General features: G+C 40.3%; 1 protein-coding gene across 7 annotated transcripts in view; it reads right to left on the bottom strand.

Annotated features, from left to right (window-relative positions):
• Positions 1–2940: 2940 nt before the first annotated feature.
• LOC124296934 (neural-cadherin) overlaps positions 2941–19046 on the bottom strand; it is a 59170-nt gene continuing 43064 nt past the window's right edge. For all 7 annotated transcript variants that reach the window (XM_046747388.1, XM_046747391.1, XM_046747389.1 and 4 more), the window contains 23 exons: positions 12945–13088; positions 12534–12649; positions 12281–12445; positions 12076–12213; positions 11806–11992; positions 11494–11727; positions 11175–11347; positions 10796–10945; positions 10399–10704; positions 10046–10319; positions 9722–9930; positions 9300–9632; positions 8980–9186; positions 8618–8889; positions 8323–8528; positions 8037–8179; positions 7295–7906; positions 6801–7101; positions 6517–6706; positions 6119–6360; positions 5824–6039; positions 5517–5672; positions 2941–5259 (listed from right to left, as the gene is read on the bottom strand). In XM_046747388.1, coding sequence (XP_046603344.1) covers positions 5144–5259; positions 5517–5672; positions 5824–6039; positions 6119–6360; positions 6517–6706; positions 6801–7101; positions 7295–7906; positions 8037–8179; positions 8323–8528; positions 8618–8889; positions 8980–9186; positions 9300–9632; positions 9722–9930; positions 10046–10319; positions 10399–10704; positions 10796–10945; positions 11175–11347; positions 11494–11727; positions 11806–11992; positions 12076–12213; positions 12281–12445; positions 12534–12649; positions 12945–13088 — 5090 coding nt within the window. In that variant the 3' untranslated portion in view covers positions 2941–5143. The remainder of the gene's footprint in view (positions 5260–5516; positions 5673–5823; positions 6040–6118; positions 6361–6516; positions 6707–6800; positions 7102–7294; positions 7907–8036; positions 8180–8322; positions 8529–8617; positions 8890–8979; positions 9187–9299; positions 9633–9721; positions 9931–10045; positions 10320–10398; positions 10705–10795; positions 10946–11174; positions 11348–11493; positions 11728–11805; positions 11993–12075; positions 12214–12280; positions 12446–12533; positions 12650–12944; positions 13089–19046) is intronic.

The following is a 19046-nucleotide window of genomic DNA, read 5'->3' as shown; positions in this document are numbered from 1 at the left end:
TAGTAATGGAGATGACGAACGTTTGTAATAATTATGGAGATTAATTTCGGTGTGTGAATGAAAATTTAATCACTCGGACGAACCAGGTATAGTTCCTTTTATTTTCCATTTTATTAAAAAAAAAGGCATTCATTTTGTTTTAACTGAAATTTAAAGTACAAATGGTATAGACGATTGTGGTAATGATAATTAATAATCATAATCATAATAATCATAATAAATATACTATATTATTATGTATATATATATATATATACATATGTAGGTATAAGTAGTGTTACCAATGAGATGTGTTCAGTGGCAGCTTATATGTTATAATGATTAGGATAATTATGCAGGGGTCACGACGATTAAACCATAACAAATTTCTCACGTCATTATGATTATTACTACTATTATTATTCATATCGTATAAGTATCGCGCTCGGCTCGTGTATACTGAATCCTCCAATGAGAGACAAGACCAAAAATAATAGTAATGAAGAGAAAAAAAATATGAATAATTTGACTAGGCCGTACGAAAGCATTTAACGTGATTGGATGGTAATTAGTGCATCGTGTATGATCAATTGCATCCTTTTGTTATGTACACGGCTGCAAAACCCGCGGATTTTTTTACAACGTCTAATCGTGACGAATTTTTATCAAATCTTGTTTTTTATTTTGTATATTTTATTAATTTTTCGATTATCATTTTTGTGAGGCAGTTAATAATATTAATCGCCTATTTTTCCGTCGGTATGATTGTTACAAGAAAAGTGTACGTTATAAAACGAATTGTGAATCATAATGAATGTATATAGGGAGAATATAGGAAACGAGTCTGATTAGACTCGGATATGTCTTGATTGTATAAGTATAATATTAAACGGTGTGAAATTATTTGACAAATGATCAATAACTTCGCACGTAGTCGAGGGTATGTATGTAGGTATTACCGTAATAATATCATAATCGCGAGATAAACGCGTTTTCAATATCAGTCTTTGCCGTTCAGTATAATATAACAAACGTATTATTTTTTTTTTTTTTAGAGTGGGCGTCAAAACTTCGAATAGTCGGTACTTCGAATGGCCGATATATGGAAGTTTCAAACATGCGAAAATGAAATAACGACAGATAAATTGTTCGAAATCTTGATTTTTGAAAGTAGTCATTATAATCAGTGACATTTTCGGAAATCAAGATTTCGAGCAATTCATTTTTCGTTATTTTATTTTCGCATGTTTGAAATTTCGATATATCGGCCATTCGAAACATTGACCCTTCCAAGTTTCGACCCCCACTCTTTTTTTATATGCGTCACGTATTTTTAAATACTTGTGTAATAAATTGTATAATATTTATAACAACATTGAGCGAATATTATTATTAGAAATTTATTTTTCAGAAGCTGCAGGTGTAGGAAAGGTTAATTATTGGAGCGGGTATAAAAGTCGAAAAAGGCTTCAAGAATCAACGCAATTGTGGAGTATACAATATTTGGATAAGTGCGGGAGCGCGATCAATGAAAAATGGTGAAATTTAATAATCGTATCAGTACTTGTATATGTATATGTGTACGGGTATAAAATAAAAAGAAAGTTTTATAGCATAGCCGCATACATAATATTTACAATGCCAATAGACGGCAGCGAATATATGTGTGAATGACGTATACAATATTATAATTCTGTTGAATGAATCGATTTGAAAAATGTATGCAAAATCCGTCTCATTTGTTGCTTTTTTACTCATACGTCGGAATTTCTGGAGAAATAATTTGGGAAAATTGAATAATACCATGAGTGTGTGAAAAAAATTTTCTTACAAACTTTCCAGAAGTTCTCGAGAAATGTCTGTAAAATTCTTTGGAAGCGTTCGGCAAATTGGCAAAAATATTTACAGAGGTTTCCGGTGAAAGGTCAATGAATTTTGTGAAATTTTTCTTTTTTTTTCACGATTCGACAGAATTAGTTCGATAAAAATCTTTTGCAATTTTTATGCAAATAATGACAAAAGGTCAATACCTTTTCATACATATATCATGTAATGAATTTTTTCTCCACGAGCTGGACGTAATATTCTGCGTAAGGATTTACTTTCGAGCCGAGCGACGACCTGAAATAAAATCAGCGGATAATTAGTGTATATTAGAGTAGGTGTTTACTTATAACAATTCGGTATTGGTTATAATCTACATTTGAACAACGATTAACGTTCCGGTTTATCGATCATTGCCACTGTACACACACACACTGCACATGCACGCGCGAACGAGCGAGCTACATACGTAAGTAATTTATATGTATAGATACGTACTTATTGCAATAATTAAATGAAATTTAATTAACATACATATAATAACTCTTCATTTCCTAATTTCCAGTCTCTAGAATACTGCGTCTGCTGCACACTGTTTACTCCTAATTATACATACACGTAGTGACGAAGGAGAATATATAAGAGAAAATTAGCAACGAAACAATAAACAAAAGCAAAGATAAGATTTAAAACAATTTGGAAGAGAAGTTTTCAGTGAAATTCTAATAAAGCATCGGTGTTTAAATCGAAGGTGAAATGATCGCATAAATATGAGAAAAATGAAATTAGAAAAAAATTTAATATCACAAATAATCATCATCAATAATAATAATAATAATAATAATAATAATAATCAATAATATCAATAAGAATTTATAATTGTATAGTAATTTCAGTGTTTTGTCTTCTTGTTTATATAATGTAAGGTATAATAAGTAATAGTACGTGCATTTAAATTCTTATACGGATACTTGTCACTGATTCCTAAGTATTAAATTGACTATTATTCGGTCAAGAATTTACAAATCAGTCAATTTTAGTTATGGAAATGTATACAAGCTTACACGTTTAAACATCCTAAAATAAGATTCTACAATGAATACACACACATATCGCAGAGAAACATATTTTTTTTTGTTGGTAAGAAAAATTAGTTTGGTTTTTGGTATCTTTCTAATTTTTTTCTTTTTTGTCAGTTTTCGTACGTGAAATGGACAAAAATTAGAAAAATGATACGGTGAGCTATTCGCATGTAAAGTGAGAATGATAAATAAATCAGAAATCACAATTACATGTAATAACCCTTTCTCTTCACATACGTATCTGTATAAATCTATAATGTACGGAATGAAAAAAAGAACAAAAAAAAAGAAAAAAGGGACTGAAATAAAGAAATAAATTAATAATCGATATAAATATCTAACGAAATAATAATGTTTAACATATGCTTAGTCATCAACATTCTCGTTTGAATTTAGTGTTAAATTAATTATATAATTAAACATGTACTTGCTAACGACTCTTTCAGACTTTCTTACATAATAATATATTGTATATATATATATATAGAACTCCCGTCTCTCATGCGCTTTTCCTTTTTCTTATTTTTTTTTTATTTTTTTTTTTTTCGTTCAAGTTTTTTTTTTTTTCTTTTCTCTATAAATTTATATATATACTCATATATGTATATATGTATATTATTATATAGTAATATCTAGTATGGCAAATCGGAGACGTATGCCTATAATTTTGGTAATAGGCAACGACCGGAGAGATACGCCACGCGTGCCAGCGTTCCTTGAGCTTTGCGTGATCAAAATTATGACGGTTATACAAACTTTCGAAACGTCGAAAATCAGATATAAAACATATATGAGCGTTTCCAAGGAAAAGTAGAGGAAAAAACACGCAGGCAGATGACGTGACATTTCTCTCTGTATTTCAGTTAGTTATTAATATATGTTATATGAGTATACGTTGATCAGTATAAATTAGACTCGGAAAATAAATAAAATGAATATTCAATTCATAACTAATAATAACTAAAATGTCACGTATGTATGTCGGATGTATAGGTATGTATTATATATATACATATATCATATACGATTTTCGTTTTTTTTTTTTTTGTTTGTTTGTTTTTATATTGTGAATTAAAATTATTGCATGAATCGTATCGGTACAATTAGCTACTTATTTAAATTTATCCCGCCTTTCCTTGTATAGAAACGTCCTAATAAGGATGATAATAATTAATATATATACATATATATATGCATATATGTATATATATAATAGTAATATATACGTGTATATATTAAACCTGTGATTTTATTCGCAATAACGTGATAATATTTCCTATGAATCATATTAGTAGAAATCGCGATTGCTGGAGCTGAGGAGGATGAATTATATAGATGATTTATAATTATATATATATTCCTGTTTTCAGAATAATATAAATGTGTGTAGTGTATGTATGTACGCATGTATGAATGTACGTATGTATGTATGTATGTCTGTATAAGTATGTGTAGAATAATAACTGTTAATTAATCGCGACGGTTAAATTTTTCTACATACATATTATATTGTACGCACCATATAACACATACAATATATGCCGTAGGCTCCCTGCACTCTTTGTTTATACAACACTTGTATGGTTTTTAATTGTTTTTTCTTTAATAATTAGTTATTTTTCTTTCTTCTTTATTCTCAGTTTCGCTTCTGGAAACTAATAGTATTTATATAATTTTTCCCCTTTCCTGTTAATCTTTTCTCCTTTCTCTCTTCTATTTTTTTAGTTCACCTTAAATTGAACGAGATCATCGTCACCATCGTCATTATCATCATATTATCAATTAGGTATAACGTTAATATCGATGTCAATATTATACAAACACAGGCAAAACATTTACCGTATCCACTAAAGGTGTGTAATTACGCATGAATGTACGTGTCTATCTATGCATGTGTATACGTATGTATGTATGTATGTACGTATGTATATTTGTGTATGTATTCGCGTCGCGTGTGTTCACATCCACACAGGTAAATATATGGGCTATTATGTATAGTAATTGCAGTTAATTTACGTAATGTATCATTATATATTACAAACCGTGTATCGTAATAAGTAATATAGTGTCTTTGTAGAGTTTTTAGATCCATTGACTACCCGCGTACCCTCCGCTTCACTCGGTATTCACCCCGTCCCCCCCAACGTTGGATTTTTATCATCATACCCAGAAAAGTGGGTGTGTTTATGCCCTTTTATATCGCCCGCGCATCTCCTCGTTCAAATTCATTTAGAGGTTTCTTGGCTTCGGGACGTCCCTCAATTCTCCTCCTCCTCCTCGCTCTCTTCCACCGGCCCGTACATATCGGCTAATTTATCGAATCTTGGACCCCAGGCACCCAAGTACTCGTATTCGTGCTGCTCGTCATCCGTACCTGAAAGTCGGTCGGAAATATGATTAACGAAAAAAGTGCTTTTAATTGAAGGTGAGATCCTTCGTCTTCGCTTGATCGATTCAGGAAGATCCGAGGCTATTTATTAAATTTATCCACGCTTTGCGATACTACGTATTTGTTTTGCGGCAATTTCGTACGAAACGCTATTTAATGCTTCGGAGAAACGATAACAAGTGCGAAGTTAACAACCGGTGTACATACAAAGAAAGGTTTCTAAATATAAAATGATTTCTTACCGGATGCCAAAGACGAGAGGGAGCCCGCTGTACTTCCGCCACCTTCGTAGGCATAATTTCGTAGATCGTCGAAGGGCGGTGCGTTGGGATCACTGTCCGCCCGTTTCTTATGATCTTCTATGAACATCCCTACGTTTGGCTCTGGTCCCAGAGGGTCTGTTAAAAGTTGAATGTTTCGATTAAATATATGAAGATTATTCAGAAAACCGATGTGAAAACAATTCTACCCCTAAATTGTTAGTTGTAGACATTATGGACTTGAACTGACTTACAGAGAGGTGAACATAGACCATTAAACCAGACTCACAAGCTATTTTACACGTTGGCAATTTTCCCGTCATCTCTGGCAACGGACCGCCGATTGGTATTTGTAGAGGCGTGATGTCGAAGGCCGTCATGTCGTCTTCTCCGCCGCCCTCGTCGTCATAATTTATTATATTTTCCCGTACGTCGTCGTCAGGCCCGGGATATTTGATGTGAGATTCTCTTTTCCGATTGTAGACAACGAACACGAGCACGAGTACTGAAAGCAGAAGGATTTCGATGGATATAAACGTTCCAGTTAAACAGTAACGACCGTCGCACAGACTGATTCAACTAACCGAGAATAATGAGGAGGCAAACTAGAATCGCAGCGAGAGCTCCCATGCTGAGTTTAAGGGTCTGTCCCTCCTGAACAAGCTCGCAATTTTCACCCCAGAAACCAGTGGGACAGACGCATCTGTACCTCAAATGAGGATCTTGATTGATGCACTTCCCCCCGTGCAGGCAGGGATCATCAATGCACTCATTTTTGTCTACACAGCCCGTGTTGTCCGGGCCCGGCACCTTTCCTTCGCCGCAACTGGAATTGTCGTCAAACGGGGATAAAAGTCAATTCCAATAAATGTTTTCTTACTTAAAAGTGGCTTGAAATTTGACCGTTAAGCGGCCTTTCAGTACCCAGCAACTAATTCCTCGTGACGAAGTGAACTATGAGTAAGAAGGCTTGGACACTCACGCGCAGTCATATTCGTTCCACAAATCCACACACTCCAACTGACCCTGGCAGATCACGTTTGCACATGGCTTATTCGACGGGCAATGCTTCTCCAGGTTCCTGGCCATGGTAGCTTGGCCCCACTGAGTTCCGTTCATTGCTGGCGGCAGAGGAAGATGCTTTCCTTCCAGTCTGATGTCGTCCAGGCATCCTGAGAATGAGTAAATTTATTGGTTAGGGACTCCGTCCTTTCGTCGACCTCTTATCAGTATTTTACCAATTCTTCTACCTTCCCTTGGGCTCACCTTTCTGATAATCGGCGTAGACCTCGAAGGTTCTAACCCCCGTATACTCAGCCTTACCACCGGCATACACTCCCTCCTGTTTATCGACAACGAGCCATTGGTGACCCTCGAAGGAAAAAGTCTCGTTGAACCTACGACCTTCGCCGCCATCAAGCTCGAGAGTTGCGGCAGATCCGTACCTCGAGACTCTGACCGTGTGCCACTGGCCATCGTCAACTGCGATTGCCGTGAGCCAAATGTCACGCTCCTCAGTCTTGAGACTATTCAAGTTATACCTGAAGTGCAGTCGGCTGTCCTTCACCTGGAACCAAAGACGCGATTGGTTAAAACTCGGGAAAATCGTCACCAGCTACAGTAGAATGAAGATACTTATTTACTGGACAGTAAAGACCTATTTATTAAAACGGTGAAATAGATCTAAACTAATTCCTCCCCTACTATAAGTGGCCCAATTTTTGCACCAGCTGCTCTTTCCTTTTCTAGACGTTACTCACCTCAAGGATTCCGTATTCCCTGTTGTGCTGATCACTGACCCTAAACAGCTCACCGTGAACTTCTCTGGTCCTGAATCTGAGCTGCATTTGGGTAGAATACTTGTCTGGTTCGAAGGAGAGGGCGTACTTGACGTAGCTTTGGGGCTTGAAGGTGGTCGGAACGGTTGGTGCCATGCAGCCGGGTCCAGTCCATCCGGGATTGCAGTGGCATCGAGCTTCCGAGAAGCTTCCGACGCAGGTGCCATGCTCCCAGCACCTGAAAGTGGCCTCCTGGTGGTTGCAGATTTCGTCGGTTTGGGGGCAGCCGGCTACGCTGTTTCTAGAGAGTCCAGGATGCGCCAGATCATAGAGCTTGCTATTGTGGAAGAGGTTCTTGATGCAGCCGTCAAAGCCCTTTCCGACTGGCATATACTTCCACTTGTAGTGGGCCGGGTCGAATTGCTCGACGTATAACCCGCCAATTTGCAGCGGGGCATTCACGTTCAGGTACTCATTGAAGGGAGGAACTATTCCCTGCGCCTGGCAGCTCGAGTCATCGAACTCTGGCGGCGTTCCATCTTCCCTTTCGGATATTTCGGCCGATTTGCAGTAGTCGACGATCAGTTTTACGTTCTGGAAATTTTTATGATTTCATACGGATTTTGATTTCGTTTCGTTTCTCATGGACCAAAGATGTCCAAGAGTTATTTTTATTTCGCGTACAACTTTTTGCTGTCCAAGCAAAGGAGGTAAATATATTCACCTCGGTATCCCAGAACACGTCTAGCCTGTGCCACTCTCCATCGTCTAGAGTGCGTTTCGTTTTTACCTTCAGCTCCAACGTTCCAGAGCCAAAATCGATCAGCAATCTTGGATAACCGCGTTCCAACTCAACGGAAATGAAATCTAAAATACATAAATCGCGGTGTAAAGAGAAGAGGTATCCTTTGACGATGACTGTCAATATGCCTCAATGAACAGGCTGGTACAGGTATACCTGAGCGAAATGTTGCGCATATCAGGATTCTGAAAGGACGGATTTTACTAACCTGACACCATAACTTCATCGGCTTCGGGAGGCACAATAGGCCCGTTGTACAATAGTAGGCCATCGGATTTTCTGGTAATAAATTCAAAGCTCATGTGGCTGTTATCACACATTTCCAAAGCCGGATACCAAGCCCATCCATTTCCCCTAAAGCTCCTAGCGGTCTGTTGGCACCTGGGACCGTTATATCCCGCGGGACACTGACAGCTGCATTATGTCAAATTATTTCAAAAATGAATATCAGAAGGCGATTCTTCCCGCTCTGTGCACCGATCAATCATACTACAGATACTTACGACAATCCAAAACGTCCCTCTACGCATCGTCCACCATTGTAGCATGGACTGTTCCTGCAGGATTCGCTTTTGCTGAAATTACGAGCACCGCAGGTGCACTCGGCGATCACGTCGACTCGGACACCAACCAGGGATGTTCGATTCGCGTTCACCATGTACGGTAAATTGCTGATGTCCAGTGTGTTTGTACAGCTGCCTTCGCACATTTGGTTCTCGTAAAAACACTCGTCGATTCCAACCATCGTTATGTTTATACCAACGTCTTTTTCAATCTAAAAGTGAAAAGTTTTCAGTAGCGAAATTGTACGTTTTCACTATCGGTTCTTCCTCTCACTCGCTCTCTGTTGCCAATTGATTCTCACCTCCTCGCGATGCATCAAAACCATTCCGTTCAATCGTACCGGTTTGTAGTACGGTGACCCGTGAGCAGCGAATCTAACGTCGGTTAGAGGTGGGTGTTTTCTGCGCAGTTGCACGCTGAACACGTCAACATTCTCTCTCTCGATATTCAATAAATCCGCAAGCTTGTCCCGGAATAAATCAGCCTTGCTTCGTGAGAGCCCGTGCGTCTGCGAATAAAAAAGCGAAGGTTGAAATGAGAAAAAGAAACTATCAACTGAATAGAGAATTAAAGAAGAAAAGAAGCGAAAATAAAATTGGAAATGCGGATATCATCCCTCACCCTATAGTTCCAAATACGAATGAAATCCTCATCCGTTATTCCCGATATCCTGACTGAGCCGGAATTCAGAACAGCTTCGTGGGGTATGCTTTTAACGGTGACCGTTACATTCGCGGGGACGTCAGTCTGGGTGTGTTTCCTGTCGTAAACCTTGAACCTCAGGTTGTATTTCCCGTCGTGGGTCCCGGACTTCATTGATATCATCCCAGACTCGTCGTTTAGCTTGAACTGGGGGTGTTCAAGGCCTTCCCAGTAAAATTTCTTGTCCGGCAAGTCCCAGTCGTCCAAGTCGTAAACGAACACCCTGCCTATGTCGGTATCCGGTGATTGGCCCTACGAATTGAGGAGCAGAATTGTCACCGGAATCAAAGAAGATAAAACTAACGACGAGGAATGACGACCCCATTTGAATACGTGCTTACAGCGTAGTTGTAAACAAATATCTCCTTCGCTCCAGGCTGCATCTTGTTGTCGTTTACGTCGCCGATCACCACGGTCAACGTCGAAGTACCCGACATGTGCGGGTTTCCGGAATCCCTTATTATGATCGGTATCAGGTACTCCTTCTGCTGTTCTCGATCGAACGATCTAAGCGACGATACCACCGCCATTCCGTCGCCGTTTGCACCCTCTGCAAATTGAACGAATTGAATTGAAGAACCGAGAAATTAGTGGACCAGCAATAGAGCTACTTTATCATTAAATTTCCAGGGAGTCTACGCCGAACAAACATCTTCCAAACTCACTGGTATCACTTTCGACCCTGAACGAAGCCTTTATAACGTCATCTGCGTTGGGGTCCATCCTGAAAGTAAACGGTGGCCCGTTACTCTTGGACCTGTCGTCGTCGTCGGTGGCTAAAATCTCAACGACTTTCTTCGGCTGAATATGCTCAGGAACTACCGGCCGGTAATCTTTCAAGAACGTCGGCGGGTTGTCGTTTATGTCGAGGACTATAACCGTGAGGGTTGCGGTCGCCGTTTTGGGAGGAATGCCGTCGTCTATGGCGAGTATTTTGACCTATTTATGCAGAGGTAAAGGAACAAGGTGTTTCACTCTATTCTTACGACCCTTGTAAAAAAGGAAACGACTTGCTCACTTGATGCCTCGGTGTTTCTTCACGATCCAGGCTCCGTTGGATCGACACTGTTCCGCCTTCGTCGATCGAGAATTGCCTCTTGCGGTCCGAGCTCCGGTCGATCGTGTAGTACACCTTGCTCTTCCCACCCTGATCGGGATCCGTCGCCTTAAACGTTTCCAAACTCATGCCAATCTCAGCATTTTCGGCCACCGATACCTCAACGTTCGAACGATCAAACTGTGGCTTGTTGTCGTTTATGTCCCTCAATTTCACCACTACCCACGAATACGCCACGTGATATTTGTCGTTGTCGTTGTCCTCACCCTACGAAAATAAAAGGTATACAAAATTTACGTCTTCAGTATGCTGGTTACATTTCAGCATTTATAAAAGGGATTCACAACTGTAGGCTCACCTTATCGTTCACTTGAATTCTGAACCTGAAACCGTTGCTCTGGAGCAAGTCTTCGTAGTCCAATGGCTGTACTATCTTCAGGGAACCTGTACCATCGTTGTTTCTTACCATTGTGAATTTGTCCGCACCATAACCGCTGTTTTCGATAACCTATCATCAAAGATGTCTCAGTAAGTCACGAAAAGTGCGGTAAGCATTTCGAAATTATCATAAGCATTGTGCTGAACAGAAAAAACATATAGGATGAATGTATGAACGAGCAATTAACGATGAAGCAAACGAAGATGACGAAGAAGACAAGTACCTATCCCAAGTATATATTCGTAAATGTATTGTGCTAATTTTTATACATCTACCTGGGTTCCAAATGTCCACTTACCTTGTATTGGAATTTGTTCGTTTCGTCCTCGTCGTGAACGGTGACGGTCAAGATGGGCATTTCGGGTAAATTTGAACCGTCCGTTTCATCGACTTCGGTAAACCATTCATCCTTCGTGAATTGAGGAGGCATATCGTTAATGTCCTTGACGCGTATCGACGCGGTCCCGGTCCCTGTGGTGAAAGGGAAAGTGTGTTAAGAGAAAAAGACTATAAAAAGTAAGTTCAAACTAACCAGAGAGTAATGATTAGCCGACGAGTGGCTCATTCGAGTTCGAAACCTCCCCGAAAGTAGCACAACATAAAAAACAAGGGCGTACCTTTCAACCCTCCCCCGTCCATCGCCACGACTTGTATAGAGTAATCGGGGGTCCTTTCTCTGTCCAGACAGCAGACCGCGGTTTTGATAACGCCGGTGTCTGACTCGATTTCGAAAATCGGAGAGCCGGTCTCCTCCTCGATAACGTTTTTCTCGATCGAGTAGAGCAGCTTGGCGTTCGTCCCTTCGCTCGGGTCGTCGTAGTCAACCGCTGTCATGGTCATGACGACCATGCCTGTGCGCGCAGTGAAAAAGAATAGTCAGTGGATGAGATTGCGATTGGTTTTTGGAATCAGCTTCATCCTTTACTCACCTGCCGTTCCATTTTCCGTCACATTACCGAAGTATACGCCTTGCGGGAATATCGGCGCGTTGTCGTTTATGTCCTTCAGGTTGACCTGCACGTCCGCGTAGCCGACGAGCCCCTCGCCACCCTCGTCCTGGGCGAACACCGTGAATCGCCATTGCGGTCTTCCGTTCGGCTGGTCTCTGTCCAGCGGCTGCAAATACGGCATTTAGCACGTCGCATCGCAGTGGTTTTAAAATTTAAAAACACACATTTCCGTGCGAAGACATCACTCACCTTTAGCACGAATATTTCTCCGGTCGTGCGGTTTATGTCAAACTTGCTATTCGCCGGATTGTCCGGATCAATGCCTTGACCGGTCAAAAAGTAAACGATATTTTGGGGCCTGTCTTTGTCCCCGTCGGTCGCAGTCACCTGGAACATTTTGTGGGGTTGAAACGGACGCAGGGCGTGAAAATCGCTATAAGGCAATTTTTCTCACCTGCAAAACGCGCTTCGGCAAATTCCTGTCGTCCTCTTCCGTTATTTGCGTTCTGTAAGTTGGCCGTTCAAAGACTGGCGGATTATCGTTCACGTCTTTCACGTGGATGACAACCGTCGTGTAATTTTCTTTTAGATTATCCGACGCAGCCAGACGCAGCTCGTACTGTTTCGGGGAAATCATTGTTCGCGTATATCGTACACACTCGAATTTTACAGCGGTTTCAAAGTCCAATTTAATAATTAATACTTACCCTCTTCCTCGTTTCGTAATCCAACGCCCCGGCAACGTATATTGCCCCCGTCATATTTTTTACAGCAAAGGCACCGCCTATGTTACCGCTCGTGATCTCGTATCGAATACGCGAGGCTGGGGATTTTGGAAAACGATAATAAGTAACCACAAAACAAGAAAAAAAAATACTACTGTTGAATTTATCAAATATAGCAAAAAGAATGTTTTGTTAATTTAAGTAAATGTGGGTTTTCCTGATGAAATAAATTATTGTGCTAGCCACTTCTTGGTTCAATCAAATTTCAATATTACTTCCGGATTTAAAAAAAAAATACTTTTTTTTCGTTATATTTGGAAAATTCAACGAATCCAATCTCTGCATGCAGCTGCCACTTCATTTCTCTTTGATCATTCTCAATTCCTAACTTACACTCATCGTGATCTTTGGCGGTGACAGTGAGAACCGTGTGCTGGATATCTTCATTTTCGTCTACTTCTGCCTCGTATAAAGCTTTGTCGAAGTACGGCGGATTGTCGTTCTTGTCTGCTATACCAATGCGTATGAATTTCGTAACTGAAACGCAAATCGTCGATATCATTCAATTGTCTCGCGACACGACAGAGATTTAATAGCAAAATTAAAAACCCAACTCAAAATTCGTATAATCGTTTATCTGAACCACGATCATAATCAAACAGAAATATTTTCATTGCATCGAGTTTTCTTTCGCTTGTAAATCGAGATTCTTCTATTAATTTACATCTTAATATACACATAGTAGAAAAACATAGTTTGCTTCGTTATCTACGTGACAAAAAGTAGAAACACCTCATTACGGAATATATATTTTTTGTCTCAGTTGAACAAAGTTATAAACTAATACCAGTTCCCCTAAAAGTCTGCTGAATTAAAAGACAAACGTATCGATATTTGCCCAGCGTGCAAATATAACCGCAGGTAAAGTTGTACATCCAAGTCAAATTAATTAACGACCTTGATCCAAGTTGACCCAGGGCATGCGGGGAGGGTGAGGAGCCTCGAATCGGGTAGAATTAGGAATGATTACAGTCCGTAATTCGCAACTCAAATTTTACTGTATTAGTTGTTATAGGCTGACCCAACCCGAGCCAACCTGGCGTAAGATAGAAGGGGATGTCGGTGCACGGCTTGGCTAAGCGAGATAGGCGGTGTGAAATTTAGCAGATTAGATTCACTGCGGTGCGCAAGAGTCGCTTGCCTAAATGGGGAAAGTTTACTCGCGAGTAATATGCCCTACGAAATTCGCTAAATCCAACCAAGCAGAAATCGCATGTATCAAGTAAACTGCACGCGTTTGGTTCGTGGCTCTGTGACGTTTAACATATAACGCCATATAGTCTTCGAAACTGAGCAAACTCTTGCTTGGATACAAAATCGAAGGGGTCTTTTCTGCACGCGATCAAAGCGCAATCGAGTTGCTAAATTACTTACCCATTTTTGTTTTCCTAGTCGTCTCACTTTTCTCACTCGCTAAGAATTCATCGCTCTTGTCTTACTCTTATTCTATTCATTCGTTCATTTATTCGCGTGATCAAAGCACGCCGCGGGTGCGGTGGAGTGATTGAAATTTATAGATCACAGTTTATGAGATTCCATTCACGTCGCACGCGGATAAATTCTAGCTCAACTTCCCAGCAGCTACAACGACTAGTCTAGTCAGTTCTTCAAGTTTTCAACACGACTTCGTATCTCGAAAATTAGACTAGGCATTTCGTGTCAAATCTCTTCGGAATACGAGAGTGATTTTTCACCGAAATTACGTTACTCATTCCAGCCACTTTGGAATTAGAAAATAGCCGGCAGGATTGAAGATAGCAATTATTTTCTTTCCTCTAACGTTTCACGCGGCTAAAGACCCCGAGGTCCTCGCGGCTTCTCAAGCCAGCAGCTAATGAAAAACACGATCAAAGACGAGAAATAAAATTTCCAATTTCGGCGGGTCGTCGTGCGTTTTTCTCTCATTTGTAGACAAACACAACGAGGTTTCAGAATCCGTCGTAAATAAAATTCAAGAATACATTTATATATATATATTATATATATATATATATATATATATATACATACTTGCCACTTTTTTACCAAGTTTCGATCAAATATTTGATACACTTTCAATGATTCAGTGACAATTTCCAGATACATGGGTTAGGAAAAAAGTTCGACAGCGGAAATATAAATTACGGTAACAAATTCTGTCGATACGGTGGTGAATAAAATGTAGCTCCGGAAACAGTTTCTCAAGGTAATTCGAACTCTGTCTAGTTTTGACGCGTTATAGGTAAGTATAGCAAAATAATTGAATAACATTAATATGAAATATTTTTTTAAAGAACATGGCGGAAGAGTTTCAAGTAAATCTTTTCCTGTATTGACATAACGTGTATACACACAGTTGGGGGAAAATGTTCTGAAAATTTTCGAGAATATGGATAAGACAACTTTCGAATGGCTATAGAATTAGACCAATTTAGTTTTGTTATAGCTACTGGAAAATAAAGGTAAAATTAGTATCTTTACAACGTTTGAATGTTGTACCATTTAGAGTAAAATTTGATACCTATGAATAACTGTTTAAACTGAATATAGTTGGGAATATACGATATGCTGGGGTGATTGGATCATCAATTAATTTACTTGTTCGGTTTACATCTCTGTATTGCTGGGCCATCATCAAATCATCGCAACAGTCATCAGTGAATATGAATAATAATTTATACCTCCAGTGGCTGTATCCCAAAATAAGGATGAGACGTACTTCAAGATTTCCCAGTTAAAGTTAACAACGAATTTTCATTTTGTACCCAGGATCGCATATTTTTCAGTTTCGCAATAGAAAATGAAAATAGAGCGTACAGAAACCAGAAATATACTCGACGTTATACAGAGCCACGGAAGAGGAATAGGGGACTATACTTCAGAAACTTTTCCATCCTGAATGCATGCGGCTACGAAGTTTCGATAATAGATTTGTCTCCGAGGAGAGACGGCGATTCAGCGACGCGAGTAAAATAAAGAAAATAAAACGCGAGGGGATGACATTTTAATCACATCCTTAATCGCGGCGAGATGCAAGATTAGTAATCTGGAGGGCATTATGCAGAGGCGCATAGATACATGCGACAACTTTTGTCTTATTCGGACTTTTGTTTTCTTGCGAGGAGCGCGGATTCCTCCGAAGCTAGAGGGTGGCCGTCGCGACGTCGGCGTTGGCGTCGGCGTCGGCGGTCGCTGTTCTCCTCCGCGGGTCCAGAGGCGGAGAACCACCCGTTACTGGGACGAGAGGAAGGGATCGATGAAGCTCGTCGGCGCCGCGCAACAAACCGCCGCCTCCTTACCCCGTGACCGCGCCCCGACGGCGGCGGTCGCACAAACTCGATCACAATCACTCCTGATGGGCCAGCATCGCGAGTCTTCGTCCTGAGAATCGAGTCCTCGGCACCAGGCTCGAATCCCTGCCGACCGTAGAACCGGGAAAGCACCGATGATAATCCGACGGATGTTAACGGGGGCGAATCCTCGACGAGGGCGTCCTAATTTCATCAAAAGATCGATCTGGGGGGGGGGGTACGTCTCTATCTCAGACGCCTCAAAACCACGTAAAATATTTTTCCCCGTTTCTTCGTTTCCCTTTCCTTTCTTTTCCATTTCACTTATTCTCTTCCATTGCAGCTTCTTCCGCCGAGCATTTTGACAGCGAAGAAGGGGCGCGACTGTGGAAGCCGGTTGCCTGATGGAACGAGATTATTCTTCGACTTACACAGCAAATTGGTTCATTCCCTTTCTCCTCCGTCATGTTCTCCTATCTCTTCAACCTTCGTTTACGCCAATTTATTATTTCACGCCATTTCTCTGTACAATCGTAGTTGCCGTCAGCTGAACCGTATGTTCACAACTCCTGTGTATCGCACTTTTGATGACGCGTCACTTTTACCGGGTATTTCACAGTAATTTATTATTCTATCCTTCTGCACTCTCCTTTCATCAACCTTACTGCGGAAAGACAAGGAGTGCCGGACCCACGTCTCGGATATTCGAACCTAGTGTATCAGGTGTCTAATAAGATCGTGTCCCATTGCGTAAAGAATATACATTATCTACTCTGGCTCTGACAGCTTGTAACTGATATTTTTACACTTCACTAGTGGAATTAAATTTTTTCACAACCAATACTGCAGTTTCTTTAGTGCCAGTACTCCCAGCTTTTAATGTCAGTTGGATGTTTTCGCGATATCTTAGATTTTAATATGCAATTAATAAACGTGAAGCTCGATTGACCGTCTCGAAGAAAACAAATTTCACTACTCTGATACCACACTTAATGAGTATGTAAAACCGTTCTACAGTTTTGCGGAAATATTACTGCACCACCGCTCTAGGGATGAAGAAATTTCACGAGCAGGAGGGTGAAGACTAATTTCTAGGTAACAGTAACCCCGTAATTTTCCTCCGTTGAAATTATGCAAATATGAAAAAAATTATCATTAATTTAATGAAATAATTTTGACTAATTAGGCTCGTCCTGGCTGTGCAGAAAACATCCCAAGCTTTTTGCATCGAAGAAAGGTCGAATCCGTGATCGCAGCTGGTGGAAACCGATCGTAATTCAATGAAAAAATGTCCATTTTCAGATTAAAATCCATTTGGATGAAATTGCATACCCAGATAAATAATTACAGGTAACAAAATGAGGAAATAAAGGGAGGGGTGGAAGGCATGAACAACGGACCGGCAGTTAATTGAGTTCATGTCTGATCTGCAGGGTTTAAGTGCACTGTGCTGAAAGGTACATTATACAATATACGTGTTTGGATTCAATTTAAAACGTGTTCACGTTACTCCGGCACAGCTTTCGCTGTATTTCACCAACGGCGTGTGCAAGCTCGACTAAAAAGAAAGTGTGGAAAATTTTCCCGCTACTTACAGAGATGATGAATTTGAGTCTAAACTCTACAGTGCATCCCTTCGCGGTTACGGGCATCTGGCCGATATTCCACATCACTTTTCCACACTCTATAATCATAATTTCGTTTATATTCTTACAACGGAGCTGATATTTACTGATATCCGTATAACGTACTTTTCAGGATTGAGAATCCGATCGAGGACTGATTCCTGATGGAAGAAATACTCGGTTGGATCAACGCCAAGCTATATTGAGAGCTAGATATCTTCGTCCTAAGCGAGTACAAAGGAATTTTTCAAGATGAAAAGAAGCTCCCCGTGTCAGATACGTTTATACGTAACTATACAAACACGAACCTACGCGATACGAGAGATTTCCTCCGAATGGATTAGAATTTCTCATGCGGAAATAACCACCGAGTTGTTTTCTACGTTTTTTTTTTTTTTTTTCTTTTTCTTTCTGCCTTTTCCTTCCTTTTTTCCTCTCGATGCTGTGAGGCGAGTGAAGCCTAGAATGCATCGCGCGTGCACTTGCAAACGTTGGTGCAATTATTTCGCAGAGATGAATTGAGCGTGCTTCTTGGGCGTGTATAAACCGATGCGAGAAGTAAAGTAGGCATCTTATACCTCGGGGTGAAGCGAACGGAAACAAGGAAAGTTGTCAGACTCGCGAGTTCCGGCGCAGGTGGGTAATTGAATTTTTGAAGAAAAAGAGTCCTCGGCTTGACGTTTCTCCGGAATATATTAGGCGCGTATTATATAACCCATCTGCCTAGCAACTCCATATTTTACATGAAGAACAGAGAAACTCCCTTTACCAGTAAAGTAAAATTGCAGAAATTTCATCCTCCCGCGTTATTATACATGCATATAATATAAATCCAGCGTCAGTTTTGTCACTGTGTAATGCGGTATATTGCAGCGGAAACTAGACACACGGAGGATACGCGTGGAGAGAATTTTATGAAATGAAAATTCTTCCGCCTGTTTCAGCAGGTGCACGCTGCATATTCAGCGAAACATAAAGCTTACTGCAATAATATGTCATAATGAATAATTTCGCGCACGAAGCTAATCTTCGTCCCGCAGCTGCGAGTATCCAATTCAATTCAACGAAATTCATTCCTCCGTGGAACAGCGAGACCCTTAGGACATACTTAGAGATCGCGTCCTCCCTCGCCAAGTCAAATTTCCAGAGTAACATAACATTAATTACTTCCTGAAATAATAACCTGCAGATATGTAGTTACAAACGGTTTGTCAGCATTTGAATGTCGCCTCTGTCATTATATACATGATACACACTCAAAGTCAGGATTGAAATTAAGTTTCCCGGTATATCGTTAAGCACAGATCGTTTTCCGACTGCGTTAAGCCGGTAGGGAATATCAACTCTCGGAGCCTCGAATTCCGCTTGATTATTATTCCGAGGGTAATTAGTAATAAGGGTTAACTAGCCAATTAGGTGGATTGGATTTTTGGGACAAGCTCAATTAGGAAAAGTTTTTATTCTGCTATTTGAATTTTGTTCAAACGATCTTCGGGCGCGAATTAGCACTGCGCAATGCCTTCGGAGTAAAGTGGTTGCGA

The sequence above is a fragment of the Neodiprion virginianus genome, chromosome 2 (assembly GCF_021901495.1).
Source record: "Neodiprion virginianus isolate iyNeoVirg1 chromosome 2, iyNeoVirg1.1, whole genome shotgun sequence".
Classification (NCBI taxonomy): domain Eukaryota; kingdom Metazoa; phylum Arthropoda; class Insecta; order Hymenoptera; family Diprionidae; genus Neodiprion; species Neodiprion virginianus.
Note: the sequence above shows the minus strand (reverse complement) of the source record. Positions and strands in the feature narration are given on the sequence as shown.